The sequence below is a fragment of the Rhea pennata genome, chromosome Z (genome assembly GCF_028389875.1).
Source record: "Rhea pennata isolate bPtePen1 chromosome Z, bPtePen1.pri, whole genome shotgun sequence".
Lineage (NCBI taxonomy): Eukaryota > Metazoa > Chordata > Aves > Rheiformes > Rheidae > Rhea > Rhea pennata.
In genome coordinates, this window is record NC_084702.1 from 17,047,645 (window position 1) to 17,064,659 (window position 17,015).

At 38.5% G+C, this 17,015-nt stretch overlaps 1 protein-coding gene across 7 annotated transcripts in view; it reads left to right on the top strand.

Annotated features, from left to right (window-relative positions):
* Window positions 1-17,015, top strand: part of KDM4C (lysine demethylase 4C) — a 249,607-nt gene that overhangs the window by 49,036 nt on the left and 183,556 nt on the right. For all 7 annotated transcript variants that reach the window (XR_009961144.1, XM_062599330.1, XM_062599325.1 and 4 more), the window contains exons 7-8: window positions 3,750-3,853; window positions 8,410-8,547. Coding sequence is in view for 6 of the 7 variants with exons in the window: in XM_062599330.1 (XP_062455314.1) it covers window positions 3,750-3,853; window positions 8,410-8,547 (242 nt within the window). In the remaining variant the exon portion in view is untranslated. The remainder of the gene's footprint in view (window positions 1-3,749; window positions 3,854-8,409; window positions 8,548-17,015) is intronic.

Sequence of the window (17,015 nt, forward strand, 5' to 3'; positions counted from 1 at the left end):
ACTCAAGTATGCAGGCGCAGTAAAGAGATGACAGAAAGTACTTATTTCTGTTAAATTTCCTGTGGCTAAATTTATGTCAGTTAAGCAATATTTTTATATCATTTTTCTTGATTTTCTTTTTTCCTATTAATTTTATACATATTTACCGTATTTTTCAGCAAAATGGTTAGAATTCAATTTGTTGAATATTAGGTATTATTTTTGTATACTTGTTCCTTGTGGAATCAGTCTTAATAAAGTCATTAAGCAGATTTGTTTTGGTTTTTCTTTTGACCATGAAGAACTGGTGTCCTGTCTTCTCCACTGTCTCTTCTACTTCATTTTAATGTCACTGTAAGTTACTAGGCAAGATAACTGGTAAATTGTAAGGTTTTTTTTTTGTTTGTTTTCTCTTTTTATACATTGTTTTCTTCACTTTAATTTTGTCCTCGGTACTTTTACGTGAAAGAATAACTATATATATTCTCCTTGTATTTAGAAAAAAAAGGAATGTTTTTATATTTATATTTCAATTTATATTGAAATTTTCTTACCTTATGAATTGTTAGGTAGATTTATAATGCAACTGAAAATTTGAGGGAATCCACTGAGAGTATTTTTTTGAAGCAAAAACTTTCTTAAAATTTCTTTCGTAAATTGGAATCGAAATCCTATTTAGGAATTTACAAAACTGACTGACTTAAGGATGTATTGCATCTTCTGGAAATCAAATGGAATACTTACTTTTCTAAATATTTATTGAGATGCTTAACTTTATGCTTAAGTTTCATGAGTGGGAGTTCATGAAAATACTCTCCTTCATTTTACAAAAGATATATTCTGCCTTATACGTGATGTGTTTTGTTGAGATGATAGAATGCATAATTTTTGTGGACAGAATTATGTGTATCTATTGTAAATATAAATTTCAAATTAAATGGAGTATTTAATACAATGCACATTATCTTCCTTCAATGGTTTTCCAATTTAAATTAATTTATGACCAGTAACTGAATTTGTTTGGGGGCAGATTACAAATCTATGTAGAGAGTGACTCAAACACTATTTTCTTCATTGATTATAAATATACATTTTAATTCATTTAATGCAGCACAAATCTGTAGATTTCTAAAGTTAATTCAAAATGCACGATTTAGAAAGTGGTTTTAGAGTTTTGCATTTGTTAAGAATTCTCTTGTAAATGGTATAGTTTAACCCTTAATGGGAAACACATACTTGGTACTTAAAGTACTTGTACACCTCTGAATTTCCTGTATGTGGGTTGGTGTAGTGGATTGCTTTTTTATAATTAATTGGTAACTTGTTCCATTTAATTTGCCTACTTCTTTCTTTTCATCTGTGAATATTAGAAAGAATAGATGGCAATATATTTATTGTAGAGGAAAATGAGAAGATTTCATAATTACTGCACAGTTTCTCCTGTTATCTTCTTTGTATTGTTTGCATGAAACAGTGATATTGTGTGTAAACACAAACACAGATTTTTTTAATCATTTCTAAGAATCTTTTCTAAGAACACTTTTTCTAATCTTGTCAAAATGCAATATATCAACCTTTCTTACCCCACTTTTTTCCTTTTTTGTAGTCATGCTAGCTTATATTTCTCTAGTTAAAAATCTTAATTTCATCTTTGTTTTTTAACACATTTGTGTGCGTGTGTGTGTTTAAGAGAGGACGGTGGTAAAATTCTCTCTCTCTCTCTCTCTGTATATGTGAATATATATATATAATGAAAAACAGTGTGATCTCATTCTTAAAAAAAATACACAAGAAACCAGGACTTTGTTCAGCTTTCTTTTCTTCTTTCTTTTTCTTTTTTTTTTTTTTTCCTATGAAGTTGTTGCAGGTAGAGTGAACTTCTTTCTGCCTCGGTTATACTTTCTGAAAATTAGGATATATTTTTAAAACAATTACTTTATTGTACTACATTTGGCAGTAACTTGCCAATCTTTACAAAGTATTCTGAAATCTCTAGAGGATAAATGACATACAGTGCCGTGTGAACTGTTGAGAGCAGGAAGTCTTGGCAGCATTGCAGAATATGCTCTGTATAAAAAAGTGCAGGGAATAAATAAAATGAAGTTTTACTGGATAAAAATGAATTATTTTCAAATGTTGTATCCTTGATACAGTAAAATGACCTATTTTCTGTCATTGTTAAATACATGGATTTCAGTTATTCATGGCCAATCTCGTGGTAATTCATGATAAATGCCACCCCCTTGTGAAGATAAGTAATAATTAGTCTTTTAAAATAATAAAAACTTTCTCTTGTTGCTGTTTATTGAGTTAGTTGGTCCTCTTTACTATCAAGCCACCTCTGCTGGTCTGTTAGTGATATCACTTTGTAAGGCTTCTGTGTATTTCTGTTATGTTACCTTTTAACATTACAAGTATTCCTTGCTGCTCCATCAAGAGACTTATGCTCATCTGAGGGTGAGGAATATACCTGTACTTAAGGAAGATAGGGATTGGGAGTGCGTGTTTAAAGAAGTGTAGGTGGTTAATGGCTCTCACTCTACTCCTTCAGTATTTCAATGTTCTGGGCTTTTTAGGAACATCTTGCTGTCACTAACTACTGTGCTGTTCTTTTCCTTCATCTTATAATTTGCAGAAATGGTGTTTTCAGCTTCTGAGAGTCTTGTTATGGGAAAACTTTTCCTTGAAACTTTCTTGCTCTTTCTCCCTGTTTTTCTTATTGTTGTATAATATTTTCGTACTCTGATATTGTGAGGTTGAAGAACCTGGTGCTTTCATTTTAGAGGGCAGGACTGATTTGCTGATGTGAACTGCAGCTTCTGTGCTCATTGCATCCCTGTTAGAGGGACGGATACTGGAGTTTAGTGACATCTGCTTATTTTTCCATACTGATGTTATTCCTGTTTGAGAAAGGAAATCCTAAAGTCTGTGCAAAATCAAGTCTCAAATAGTATTGTTTCTCTCCACATGGAACAGGATAACGAGTGTTGGAAATAAGAGGTGTAGTCTCCTTATGCTATCTTCTGTTACTGATGCCATGATGGAAGCTCCCTAGTGCCATGCATGGCCCAGTTAGCAACTGGTTTGAGTAACCCTTCCTCATTTATTTCCGTGTGCTGGTCAGCTGCATTGTATCGTTACGAAATGAACTAACCAGGGTTGCTACATAAATAATGATGAAAGCTGAAACCTGAATAGCAATCTTTGTTCATACAAATCAGAACAAGATGCAAAGAAGCAAAGAACACTTGCTTAGAAATGCACCAGGTATTTCTGTAAAGTGTAGGGAATAGAGAGAAGTAAGATTGCTGTACTTTCTGTTCTATTCCAGATAGACAGACATATACTGTATAGGTAGTCTGGAGAAGCTAGGTAAATCTGATTCTTGTGAGATGCTTCTAAATTTAAATATTAATGTTGGTCTTTTTATATGTACAGGAGATACGTCCAGGGTTTGCAGGCTGATGAATAAACTTAGAAAAATACAGAACAAAACATTTCTGGAAAGGATAAAAAGATGCTTAAAATTACAGGTCCAAATTTGTTTTAAATTATTTCACCACTTTCAAAAAAAAGGAAAAAAGAGCTGAAAATCAGTTAAATCGTGTAGGAGCTGTTTGTTTTTTATACCTGTCTCTCAGTAACTAGCAATGACTGGATGAAAAATGCCGAAACAAGTCTTCAACAGTATATTTGTTATAAAATACTACTAAAAGTTCCTACTTGACTTAATTAAAACAAACCCAATGTTGCTTATTTTACCTTCTTAGGTTTCTTTCCAAGCAGCTCTCAAGGATGTGATGCTTTTCTTCGCCACAAGATGACCTTGATTTCTCCCTCAATATTGAAAAAGTACGGAATTCCTTTTGACAAGGTACATTAGTGTTTGTTTTTAAACTGTGTATTCATGCGTTGAATTAGATTGCGTGTGCTCTAAAGATTGTTTATAATAAAGATGAGGCAAAATTATTATTTCTTATTTAGGTACTGTCTCCCTGACAAGGTTAAAATAAGTGCTTAAAGTATTATGGCTTTTAGGTGGTTTAGTCTGGAATTTTCTAGTAGAAAATAATTACAGGTGTCATAATTTGAACCCTAAAGGTTTCTGTGCTTTTAAGACATCAACAGTGTATTTATATTTTATTTCCGTGCTACCTTGTATTGGGTTCTGTGTTGATTTAAACCCTCTCTAACTTTTACTAAATTATATTTTATATCTGATATTTTAAAATAAGTGTTCATTTCTACCTGTTTGCATATTGCACATAGTTCGGTGTGACTAATTTATTATTATCCAAAAAGTTTGAGAATATTTACGGGGTGGAATAAAACTAAAAGAAATATTATTTAATATAAAATATATTTTTAAAGCTCTAACATATTACAAAACTTGTGGATTTTTTTTATGCTGCTAGGTAGTGGCAGGTTCAGAATGCGTAGTTAATTTGTACTTTTATATATAAACAGACAGTGGGGAGAACAATTTTGTGTCTCTTGTGGATGAATGTAATACACACCTGCTTTCAAAAATAAAGTGTACTGTAGTGTTCTCCTTCCCTAAAAGATTTTCTGCCTTATTCTCCTCCACTAAGAATGTTTTCACCTGTGAATAACTTTGGACTTTATGTAGATGCTAGCTAGTAAAAGCATTTCTGCTGTATTGCTTTTTTTAAACATCCATATTCTGTATCTTGAACAGCTTTGTAAATTCTGAATTTCTAAATTCAACATCTTTGCAAACCTACACAGAAGTGTAGAACTTGATTCTGAAAGTCCCCTGCCTAAACATCTATTTGTTACACGGAGTTTTTTAAAAGCCTTCTCATCACTAGTCAATTATGATTCTTGTTTTCCCACTGCCCAGATTATTTTAAGGTGTTTGGATGAACCAGGCAATACACACTTGTTCTAACTCTTGTTCCCCTTGCAAAATAATACTATAAACCGTCCTTGCCACACTCCTTGTTTATTATTGTAGTTTCTGTTTTCATTTGTGAGATATTTTATTTATAGGTACCGTGGGCATCTTTGTATACAAGCTCAGCTTCTCACTTTCCCTTGCCTAGAATATAGAGTAAGGTGGTACGGTTTACCTGTTTTTAGTTGAGATTTATGTAATAGCATGAAATTTAGCCCTTAGAAATAATATTTTAAGGGAATATTTTCCCATGCTATCAGCAACAAAAACTAGTAATCTTAAAATTTATAGGATGGTCTTATGATATGTTGTACTTCATAAACTAAGTACTCTCCCTTGAAGTATGTACAATATATCTCCAATTGTATTTACTTCTTCAGTAATGTATCTTTGAAAGGATTTACCGTAGAAATTTATCAACAATGTAAGAGGTCCTCAAACACTCTTAGAAATAATATTTCATAGCAAATTGAAAAGCATGCAAGCACCTACACATCAATAATCAATATCTACAACAATGGTTATTATCAGTAGCGCTATTGTTAGTAAAACAATGCCAACTTGTAGAGCCAGTTATATTTTATGCTTTCAGTAAAACTGAATGGATGCAAATTTATAAAATTTACTTGATTGGAAGAAGCTTGTGAGAAATACATCATTACAATAAAATCAAAAAAGCCGGGAGTAAGGTAGACTTATGTGGAATGAAGTCATTGATTTGTTCTGTGTCTTTTGGATGGTTGCTTAAATTTTCGTGCTTAAATCAACCAAAGTGTAAAATGTAGGCAGTTGGAATGAGACTGCCTGGCCTGGAAAGAAAGCTTTTACTCACATAAATGTATCATTCAGAAAACAAACTACTTTTTATCATATGGAAATGCAGTCGAGGAGTTCAGTTTTTGTAATATATACTAACTACTCTCTTTGTAGCCTTGAACTTCATCATGAATTGTCAGATAAAACTAATAAAGTTTCATTGGTTGAAATATAAACTGTAAAATCCTGCTGAATGCTGACATATTTATTCTCAGTACCACCCATCTAAGCTGATGGCTTTATTTCAGTGTCTTGGATTTTCCTGTATTCTAATTTTGAAAAGCAGTGCTAGAAATAGTTAAATAAGTTTAGTTCTGTCACCTAGTGTTAGGAGGAGGAGGCAGATTGTACCTAAGTGTAATTGTAATTAATGGGATTCAGTGAGAAAGTGAATAGAGAGAACCAGCCTGTGATCTCTCATGGCTCGAAGTGATAGAAGTGGAAACATGCTGAATGCTGATAAGACAGCCTACGCCTACCAGGTGACAGCTGAGCTGCAGCTTGTTGCAATAGAACACCTGCTATACTGTCCTCAGTGGGAGGGTGTATTGAGATAAATTCGGGAATTGCTAGCATTGAGAATAATCTTTCTTACACATTCTCACAGCAATTGTTTGATAACTACAGTAACAGTTGTAATATATGTACCTATCTGTGTTTGTCTGTATACCACGTACAGCCCACACGAAATCAAGTTTCTATAAGATGCAAATGTAATTTTTTATTCTATATTTCATTCTTTTATTCTGTTAACTATATTTTTCTTATTTTTCTCTCTCTCCATACTTCTATGATAATATCAAAAATTTACATAAAGATGTGAAACACTCACTGTATATTTTTACTTGCATTAAGCACAAAAAGCACACAATTCATATCACTTCAAGGTGAGAATTTTGAGGGAGAAGAGGAAAGGGGAACTCAAAAGTGGAAATGTGTAGAATTTCTATGATAGTAGGAAGATGAGGTTTAAGATACGATATTTTAATATGAAAAAATGTGTGGAATTGTTTTGCTAGTTGTTTAAATTTAAACTTTCATTTTTACTCTTTACAAATCTTATTGTATTGCTTATGCAAAGCATTGTCTTATAATAAAAAAAAAACTGTCACATCTTTATCAATTTTCCTTATTTTCCAATGATCAGTAAGTAGAACCTTGCTGAACAGACATCCATCGTTGTTCAGATTATTTACTGAGTGTAAAGTGGATATATTTTCTTTTTAGTGGCCCATCTTACGTAAATCCAATATAAAAGGGCACATCAAAGGGAATATGGCAAGTCTCATTAGACACTTTACTTTTGGATCTTCTTGTTTATTTACTCCTTCAGGTAGCTGAAAAGACAGCATGGTTGTGCCATTGCCAGTCTTTGACCAGTTTGTCGTTCATACAGTCCTTGGTGGCATGACTTTAAAACTACCCCTGTGTGGTAAGAATATTAGTGGGTGTCAAGAAATGTTTGTCCTCCTTTTCATATCCAGAAGACAGCACCAGTCTGTGCTAGTGCAGTAAGATGAGTCTTTCTCTTTTGAAAGAAATATCTAGAAATGTCTTGAGCAATCTTTGGCATGCATTCTCCCCACATTTTTTGTAGCATTCTCTAGAAGCATGTTTTTGTCTAATACCTGATTTTGATAGGTGCTTAGGAATTTAATTTCTTATAAACTGTGCAAAATACAACTATCTGTTGCAGTGCCTTTTTGTTTTCCATATTCAAAAATAGTGCTCTCAAGTTGTGCTTAAAAAGAAAGAGGGACTCATTACGGCAGAATAAGATTTATTTTAATGTAAAGTAAAAGCGGGATTTTATTTACTTAAAATTGGGAAATTTTGCATAGTATTGAACTCTCTTCCTTGTTAGTAGCCATAAGGCTGAAGAATTGGTGCAATGCAGTTATCCATAGTTCTTCCTCCTCTCCTATCCAGAATGACTTGAAAATATTGCCTCGGGGATCCAAATATATTGTTTCACTGTTTTGCTTATAATGTGTTTTCCTTGGCATGAAAACCATGTTTTCCCTAACTGCCAAGGCTCATTAACTTACTTAGGGTTCCTCCTACTATTTTATGCTTGATCATCAGTAAAAAGTAACTTCAAAGTCGAATGAATCCCTCAATCACAGGTTTCAGGCCATATTTTTTTGAAATATGTGAGTATAGAAGAGAAGGGTAAGAATAAAGTCTCTTCAGCCTCTCCAAGAATAGTTGAATAATTCTGGTGCCATTCTAGAGAAATATCTTCATGTGGTGAACAGAATAATTTGTTCAACAATTAATACGCACCAGTATTCAGTGCTGATAACTATGGGCATTTGGTTCACCCTACCTCTGCTTCCTCTCAGTTAAGAAGATTTGTATAGCTTTGGCACAGTCTTCTAGTCTCACTGTCCTTTCCAGGTTTTATTAGCAGTGAATGTCTGCTGCTGGGTTTGCTTTATTGAAAGTACTTTCTGAATTTGTAGAGTGATACGTATGGTTATGCTGAGAAGCCAAGTTTTATTATTCCAAATTATAGTCAATAATATTTTCTCAAGTATATTATTTCTGCACACATTAAACTGCAACTGCATGCTAGAGGAAAAAAATCTATTTTTATATAATCACAAAGGGAAGCATAATTTTCATTTTTTCAGGAGCAGAATTCCTTCTGTAATGTGTTTCACTTTCTTGTTTTGTTTGTTTTTATGCTGTAGGTTACACAAGAGGCAGGGGAATTTATGATCACTTTCCCATATGGATATCATGCAGGATTTAACCATGGTTTTAACTGTGCAGAGTCAACAAACTTTGCCACAATCCGATGGATTGATTATGGAAAAGCAGCAAAATTGGTAAGTCTCATTGCAGAACTGTTGCCTAAGAAAATCTTACCTAAATGAGCAGTTAATCTTTAAAGTTATCAGAAAGCTTATAGTATATAATGATAAAATAACTGTGAACCCTGAGTAGATATTTTTGGGGTTATAAAACTATGAACATGTTTTACCAAAGCTGAGTATTGAAGTTACTTTAGACTGAAATTTTGTTATGCCACATACCTTTTTGGCTTCTTTTCATATACAGAATGTCATACACAGAATCAAGGAAGTATGTAATTTGTTCAAGAAAGGATTGTTTCAGTATTATATGTATGTTTCAGTATTATATTTTTCTCAGAATTATGACTTATGTAAGCTTTGGTTAATGTGCTTCCAAAAACATTTAATGCAGAAGCATTTTTTGCATTGAAATGATTGTTACTGAGGAAATCATAATGGCTTGTTTAGCATATTTTATTAGCTAGTAAGATGACATGGACTTGAGTGTAAAACGAGATGTGCAAGTTTAACCATTATGTAATTGTAGAAAGCTCTTATTAAACACTTGAGATTGGAGGACCACGTTTTCAAACGTTGCAGAGTTACCTGAAATACTAAGAATACTAAGAACTACTACCAAGTTCTCAAATGCTAGAAATGCTATCAATTATTGTTGGTAATAAGAATGAGTATGTTTCAAAAGGTAAAAAATGTGAAAATAATATGTCTTTTTTCCACATTTTTTTCCACTGTGTATGTGACAGTAAAGAAAATACCAATATACACTAATGTCTGGTTGGTATTCACTTTTAATGAGAAAATTGCTTTTATAATAGCCAACTGATAAGGCATTGAGTGTAAAGTCAGTTAAAAACATCTGTGTATTTAATAGTTCAGACTTTCAATAGACGGTACAGTTAAAACAAATTTGAGAGAAATACGGGCGCGGACACATTGAGTTAATTGTAGCAAGTAAAACTATCCTGAATTTTAAAACTATGAATGTGTTACAGCTCTAAGGTTGATTCAGCTAAATCTCAAGAATGGCAGATTTTATCCTTTGATGTAGTGAGGCTGAACTGGGAATACCTTCAACTGCGTCACTTTCAGTGTACAGGCTTCATATTTCTCACGTTTTTAAAATTATGTTTACTTATATACATATACCTATTCTTGTGCAACTGCTCTAGAAAAAAGTATCATTTTTTATGCTTCCAACATAGTCTCTCAGTTACTGTATTGTGCTGTAAATTCAGAGTCAGGATCAAGTTCAAAGGAATTAGAAGATAATTTGTCAAAGCTAAAGAAATTTTTAACTAGGTAGTTACGGCTTATATGTTTTAAATGTGGTTTTACTTATTTAGAACTCTAGTACATGGATATACTTTTCATCACAGGACGCTAACTTCTGTGCTGTGTGGTCATACACTTAGAAGCAATATTCTGTACATACATAGTATAAGAACTTAAACTAGATACGTGTTGTCTGCAGTTTAGTTTAAATGTTTAAAAGTTTCAAAGTGGCAGCCAGATTAGTTTCCTTCTGTGGAGAAATCTATATGACAGTCATATCTGATGTCTAGTTTCTTTGGCAACTGGTCTAAGTATTTTACTTATTTATTTTTTGTTATTTTTTACAAAAAGCACATGAGAATTGAAGTGTGTATATATATATATATATATATTCTCTTTTTAAATAAAAAGCGCATACAAAGATGTGGCGATAGTTAGATTTTTAAAAAAATTTTTACTGGCTTTGAAAAAAGAGATACTGATAGAAAGGTTGTGAAATCATTCTACATAACACTTCCTTATATTTGTTTATGCCAAGCAAGCTGATCAAAAACAAGACATTGTACATGGCTATCTGTTCTTTGATTGTGTGATGCTCTGAAAGAACAAACAAATTACCAGAGTTAGTGCAAACTAAGTATTTTGTTTTTTGGTTATGGTGTTTCTCTACAAAAATGTAAGAAAGGCTCTGATTACTTTTTATCTTCTTTAACTTCAGAAAACTTCCTGAAAGTGTTTAATTAAAAAGTAGAGAAACTGTGAGCCCAGAGCTGATGCTAGTTAGTTTGTTTTTCTTTTTTGTTTTGTTTTTGGTCTATTTTTGCCTCTCTGGTAACATCATGATATCATCAACAAACCAGAGAACTTTACATTTCCATTTGTCATTCCTTAAAGTGTCGGCATTGTATTTAGCTTATCTTTTCTTCCTATATGTAGTATGTACAAGAATTTTAATTGAAAAAAATACTTTGAATCTCTTGGTTGCTCTTCATTGTACATTGTAGTGGAGAAATTGTGTCAGCAAAACGCAGTAATACCCAGGTCAGTTTATTGCTGCATTCCCTTGAGAGAATATTGCATGTTGATGACTCATTATTTGTCTCCCTACAGGAACATACTTATTTTTACAGAACAGTTTCTAATTGCTTACAGCTGGATCTCTGTCTTAGAAAAAGAAAAAAAATCATAAAGTACAGTCAATATTCATTCTTCATTAATTTATTGGGAAAAAAAGGCATGCATGTAATTGTATGAAGATTTCCATCAAAGTCATAGTAAATATTTAGGCCAGGTGATGATACTGCTTTCCTGCACAAAATGAGATGATGTTAAAGGTTTAGTGAAATTGATTGCAAATGTTAAATCAAAGACCACTTAAACCCTAAGTATTGGAAAATTGGGTTAAACACAGATTATAGATACAAATTCTAAAATTGGTTTTCTATCCTTGAAAATGCTGAACTTGTGATCTTGATTCCTCTGTGTTGTACCCTACCTACTGGCAGTAGTTAAATCCTTGCAGCAGTGATGTACCTTCAGCTTGTATTCCAGTATTTGTGTAAAATTTCCAGATTCTTTATGAAGGGGAAGAGGCTATGAGTTGTCAGCTCCATGCTTCAATTAGCTGCTTCTTTGAGCTGTGGTCTTAGTTGTGGTAGTCGGACCCAATATCGCTACAGACAAGGTGTGAAGTAGAGGATGAAGGATGGGAAGGACACAGGTGATTAACAACAAAAGACATGATTTGGAATAAGCAAAAGTAAAAAGGAATAAAATACATAGCAGAAATGGAGAAATAGGTGAGGTGTAGTAAAAATTCCCCAGCTCCAGGAGAGAAACAGTATAGTTCTTGCTTTCTAACTTTTTCCGCTGACAAGAACACATACAAGAAGAAATAGGTGCTGGTGAAAGGAGCAAACCATTTATACTCTCCTGAAAGTACTTGCAAATGGGTATGATACAGTGGCACACTGGTAAAATGCTGAAGTACAGTAATGTTGTAGACTTAAAGTATCAAAGGTAGTGCTGAGCACAAATGCTTTAGTTAATTGTGCTTGTTATGTTCTGTGAAGACAAAAGGTACACTCATAGATTTAGACATAGAATGTAGATATTCTTAATAATCATCGTCCTGTAACCTCAAATAGTAGAATAAAATTCATTTCTGAAAAAATTAAAAGGCACAGAAGAGTGGCAAATGGGATATTTCTTTAGGCTTCTGTGAATTCTGTTGTGTTCATAATGGAGCTGAATTTCATAGAACAATAGAATCAGTAAGGTTGGAAGGGACCTCTGGAGATCATCTAGTCCAACCCCCCTGCTCAAGCAGGGTCACCTAAAGCATGTTAGACAGGGTTGCAGCCAGGCGGGCCTTGAAGATCTCCAGAGAAGGAGACTCCACTACCTCTCTGGGCAACCTGATCCAGTGCTCCGTCACTCTCACAGGGAAGAAATTCCCCCTCACGGTCAGGCGGAACTTCCTGTACTTCAGTTTCTGCCCATTGCCTCTTGTCCTGTCACATGGGACAACTGAAAAGAGTTTGTCCCCATCCCCTTGACACCCTCCCTTCAGGTACTTGTACACATTGATAAGATCCCCCCCTCACTCTTCTCTTCTCCAGGCTGAAGAGGCCCAGCTCTCACAGCCATTCCTCATAGGGCAGGTGCTCCAGCCCTCTGATCATCTTTGTAGCCTTACGCTGGACTCTCTCCAGTAGCTCCATGTCTCTCTTGTCCTGGGGAGCCCACAACTGGATACAGGACTCGAGATGAGGCCTCCCCAGGGCTGAGGAGAGGGGCAGGATCACCTCCCTCGACCTGCTGGCAACACTCCTCCTAATGCAGCCCAGGAGACCATTGGCCACAAGGGCACATTGCTGGCTCATGGTCAACTTGTCATCCACCAGCACTCCCAGGTCTTTCTCTGCAGAGCTGCTCTCCAGCAGGTCAGCCCCCAGCTTGTCCTGGTGCCTACGATTATTTCTCTCTAGGTGCAGGACTCTGCGCTTGCCCTTGTTGAACCTCAGGAGGTTCCTCTCCGCCCAGCTATCCAGCCTGTCCAGGTCTCTGAATGGCAGCACAGCCCTCTGGTGCACCACCACTCCTCCCAGCTTGGGATCATTGGCAAAACTTGCTGGGGAGGCACTCTGTCCCCTCATCCAGGTCACTGATGAAGAATTTGAACAGGATGGGACCTAATACTGAGCCCTGGGGGATGCCACTAGCCACAGGCCTGCAACTAGACTCCACGCCACTGATGACAACCCTCTGAGCTCTGCCTTCAGCCAGTTCTCAGTCCACCTCACTGTCCACTCACCTAACCCACACTTCCTGAGCTTCTCTAGGAGGATGTTCTGGGAGACGGTGTCAAAAGCCTTGCTGAAGTCAAGGTACATAGTGTCCACTGCTCTCCCCTCATCTCCCCAGCCAGTCATTCCATCAGAGAAGGCTATCAGATTGGTTAAGCAGGATTTCCCCTTGGTGAATCCACGCTGGCTACTCCTGATCACCTGCTTTTCCTCCACATGTCTGGAGACGACATCCAGAAGGAGCTGTTCCATCACCTTTGCAGGGATGGAGGTGAGGCTGACCGGCCTGTAGTTTCCTGTGTCCTCCTTCTTGCCCTTCTTGAAGACTAGAGTGACATTGGCTTTCTTCCAGTCCTCAGGCACCTCTCCAGTTCTCCAGGACCTTTCAAAGATGATGGAGAGCATCCTGGCAGCAACACCCGCCAGCTCCCTCAGTACCTGTGGGTGCATCCCATTTGGGCCCATGGATTTGTGGATGTCTAGCCTGCCCAGAAGGTCTCTAATCCTTTCCTCCTCAACCAAAGGAAAGTCTTCCCTTCTCCAGTCTTTCTCCCTCACGTCCAGGCTGCAGGATTCCTGAGGGCTGCCCTTAGCAGGGAAGACTGCAGCAGAGAAGGCATTCAGTAATTTTGCCTTCTCTGTATCCCTTGTCACCAGAGCCCCCACCCCCGTCAGTAGCGGGCCCACATTTTCCCCAGTCCTCCTTTTGCTGCTGATGTATTTGAAGAAGCCCTTCTTGTTGTCCTTGACATCCCTTGCCAGACTCAGTTCCAACTGGGCCTTAGCCTTCCTCGCAGCATCTCTACCTACTCTGGCTGCATTCCTGTAATTCTCCCAAGTAGCCTGTCCCCTCTTCCACATTCTGTGTACTTTCTTCTGTCTGAATTTGGCCAGGAGGTCCTTGCTCACCCATGCAGGTCTCCTGCCCCTTTTGCTGCACTTCTTACTCACAGGGATGCACTGCTCTTGAGCTTGGAGGAAGTGATGTTTGAATATTAGCCAGCTCTCCTGCACCCCCCTTCCTTCTAGGACCTTAACCTGTGAGACTCCACCAATTACTTTCTTCTTGGCTCTTAACCTGTGAGACTCCTCTGAAGAGCCCAAAGTCCGCTCTCCTGAAGTCCAGGGTTGCAGTCCTGCTTGTTGCATTGTTTCTTGTTGGATGCTGAACTCCACTGTCTCATGGTCACTGCAGCCAATGCTGCCCCCAACCTTCACATCTCTGAACAGTCCCTCTCTGTTGGTAAGGAGAAGGTCCAGCAGGACACCCTTCCTCGTAGGCTCCTCCACCATTTGTGACAAGTTGTTGTCATCAATGCATTGCAGGAGCCTCCTGGACTGTTTGTGCTTTGCTATGTTGTCCCTCCAGCAGATGTCATGGTGGTTGAAGTCCCCCATGAGAACCAGGGCTTGTGATCTTGAGGCTGCTTCCAGCTGTCTGTAGAAGGCTTCATCAACTTCCTCTTCCTGGTCAGGTGACCTGTAGTAGACACCCACAACAGAGTTCCCTGTGCTAGCCTGCTCTTTGATCTTTACCCATAAGCTCTTGACTGCCTCCTCCTCCACCCCTAGGCAGAGCTCGACACATTCCAGTTGCTCTTTCACATAAAGAGGAACTCCACCACCTCGCCTTCCTGGCCTGTCTCTCCTAAAAAGCACATAGCCATCCATGGCAGCATTCCAGTCATGTGAGCTATCCCACCATGTCTCTGTGACTGCGGTGAGATCATGGCCCTGCGATTGCACACAGATCTCCAGCTCCTCCTGTTTGTTCCCCATGCTGCATGCATTGGTGTACAGGCATTTCAAAGAGGTGGTCATGCCTGCAGGTTTCCCAGGAGGGGTGTACGGGGGTTGCCCGTAGCCATGTCCCAAATGCACATCCCCAGCTGCCTGCACCCGTTGGAGGTCCCCCAACTTGTGTTTTGGTGTCTACCCTGTCTGCATGACACTCCCCCTTCTCCCTCCTACCTAGTTTAAAGCCCTCTTTACTAGGCTGGCCAACCTGTTTGCAAAGGCAGATGTGCCCCGCCTTTGTGGCAGATGTGGTGAGGTGAATCCCCTCTCTCCTCACTAGTTGTTGGTCTTCAAACCATGTTCCATGGTCATAGAATCCAAAATGCTGTTGCAAGCACCAGTGGTGTAGCCAGGTATTGATTTGGAAGATCTTCCTATTACTCCTCCCATACATCTCCCTAATGGGCAGGACTGATGAGAAGACCACCTGGGCTCCAAGACCTTTGACCACTGTGCCCAAGGCCTTGAAGTCTTTGATTGTCTCTAGTTTGTTCTCTGTATCGTTAGCACCCACATGAAAGAGCAGCAGAAGGTAGTAGTCTGATGAGCGGACAAGCCTTGGTAGCCTTTCAGACACATCTCGTATCCTTGCCCCAGCAGGCAGCAAACCTCTCTAGAGGAGGGGTCAGGTCAGCAGATAGGCGCCTCTGTCCCCCTCAGCATGGAATCACCCACTACAACCACTTGTTGCCTCTTCCGAGTGCTCGCAGAAAGCACAGGCTCAGGCAGCCCAGTTGCTTCCCCTGAGGCCGGGTCTGGGTTCTCCTCATCCTGGAGTGCACTAAACCTGTTCTTCAACTGTAACTCCAGCTCTGCAGGAGGATTAGGGGCCTTTCTTCTTTTTGCTCGAGAAGCAACTAGCTTCCAGCCTTCTTGGACAGTGCTGTGCTGAACTGTTTCACTCTTCACAGAGTCCTCCAGCAACTCCCGTGCTGCAGGGGATTGGGACTCTGGGAGCAGCATGATCTCTGAGGACACCCTGTCTATCTCCTGCTCACTTTCTCACATGTTTCACAGTCTGCTGACTTCATCCCGCTACTCTTTGACTTGACAACACAAATCCTCAACAACAGCACACCTCTTGCAGGAGGGCGGACCATCAGTCCAGGCCTTCTGGAGAGGCTCCAAGCGCTCCCTGCAGCCTGGGACCTGTAAGGCAGTGTCTGGTGCAAGAGGCTCTGTCTGGGTTGGTGCTTCCGACACAGCTGATGCAGCAATTCCCACAGCAACTGGCAAATAAGCTTTGCAGCGAGTTATAACCATGTTAGCAAGAGTGGGCACTACTGGTGCTGGAAGATGTCCTCTATGCACCTAATTACGCGTCTCCTGCACAAATTCCTGCGTCTGTTCACTGCCTCTGTTAGCTGCGCTCCAGTCCTGGCTCTTAAGTAGACCTCTCCCTGCTGCTGACCCACAGGGTACTTGATCCACCCTAAAGGAGGGCTACCTGTGTCAAAAGCCCCAGCTCCCTCTATTCAGGGGCAACGCAGGCTGCTCGTTAGCAGTAGCTGCACCCAGCTACAGTGGGGGATAATTGCTGCGGCTTCTTCCAGGAGAGCCTAAGGCTTCCTGCAGTTGCCCTTGCCCAGCTCCCCTTACCTGTTAGCAGAGTCACACTCTAGTCCTCTCGTCCCACAAGGGTCAGCAGACCACAACATCCAACACAGGCCCCAGAAGTTCAAGGCAGAGCCGAGACAGTGCTGCGCAAACTGCTGCATCTGTTTGCTGCCTCTGTATTTCACTAGGCTGCAAACTTGCAGTTTCATGGAGTGCATTTTGAATTGTGTTACTCCAGTGCATTTTCTTACTGTTGGTAAAACAGTTGAGCAAGTGGCAATTAGCTTGCATGTTTTGTAGGGATCTACTTTGATTTATGCTGAGCAGGCAAATTGTGTGCTGAACAAAGATTGGTGTTTAGGTATTAAAGTTGCTGAATATAAATATTTATACACAATGTTTTTATGGTTAGTAAATAAAAATCTTTCTGAATCAATTGAATAAAAGACATCCTTAGTCTGAGGAAAATCTTGTGTTTCTTTAGCTAAGATTTAATGTTTATTAGCTGCAGGAGTTGGGGAGGAAAACCCTATAATTTCTAGAGCC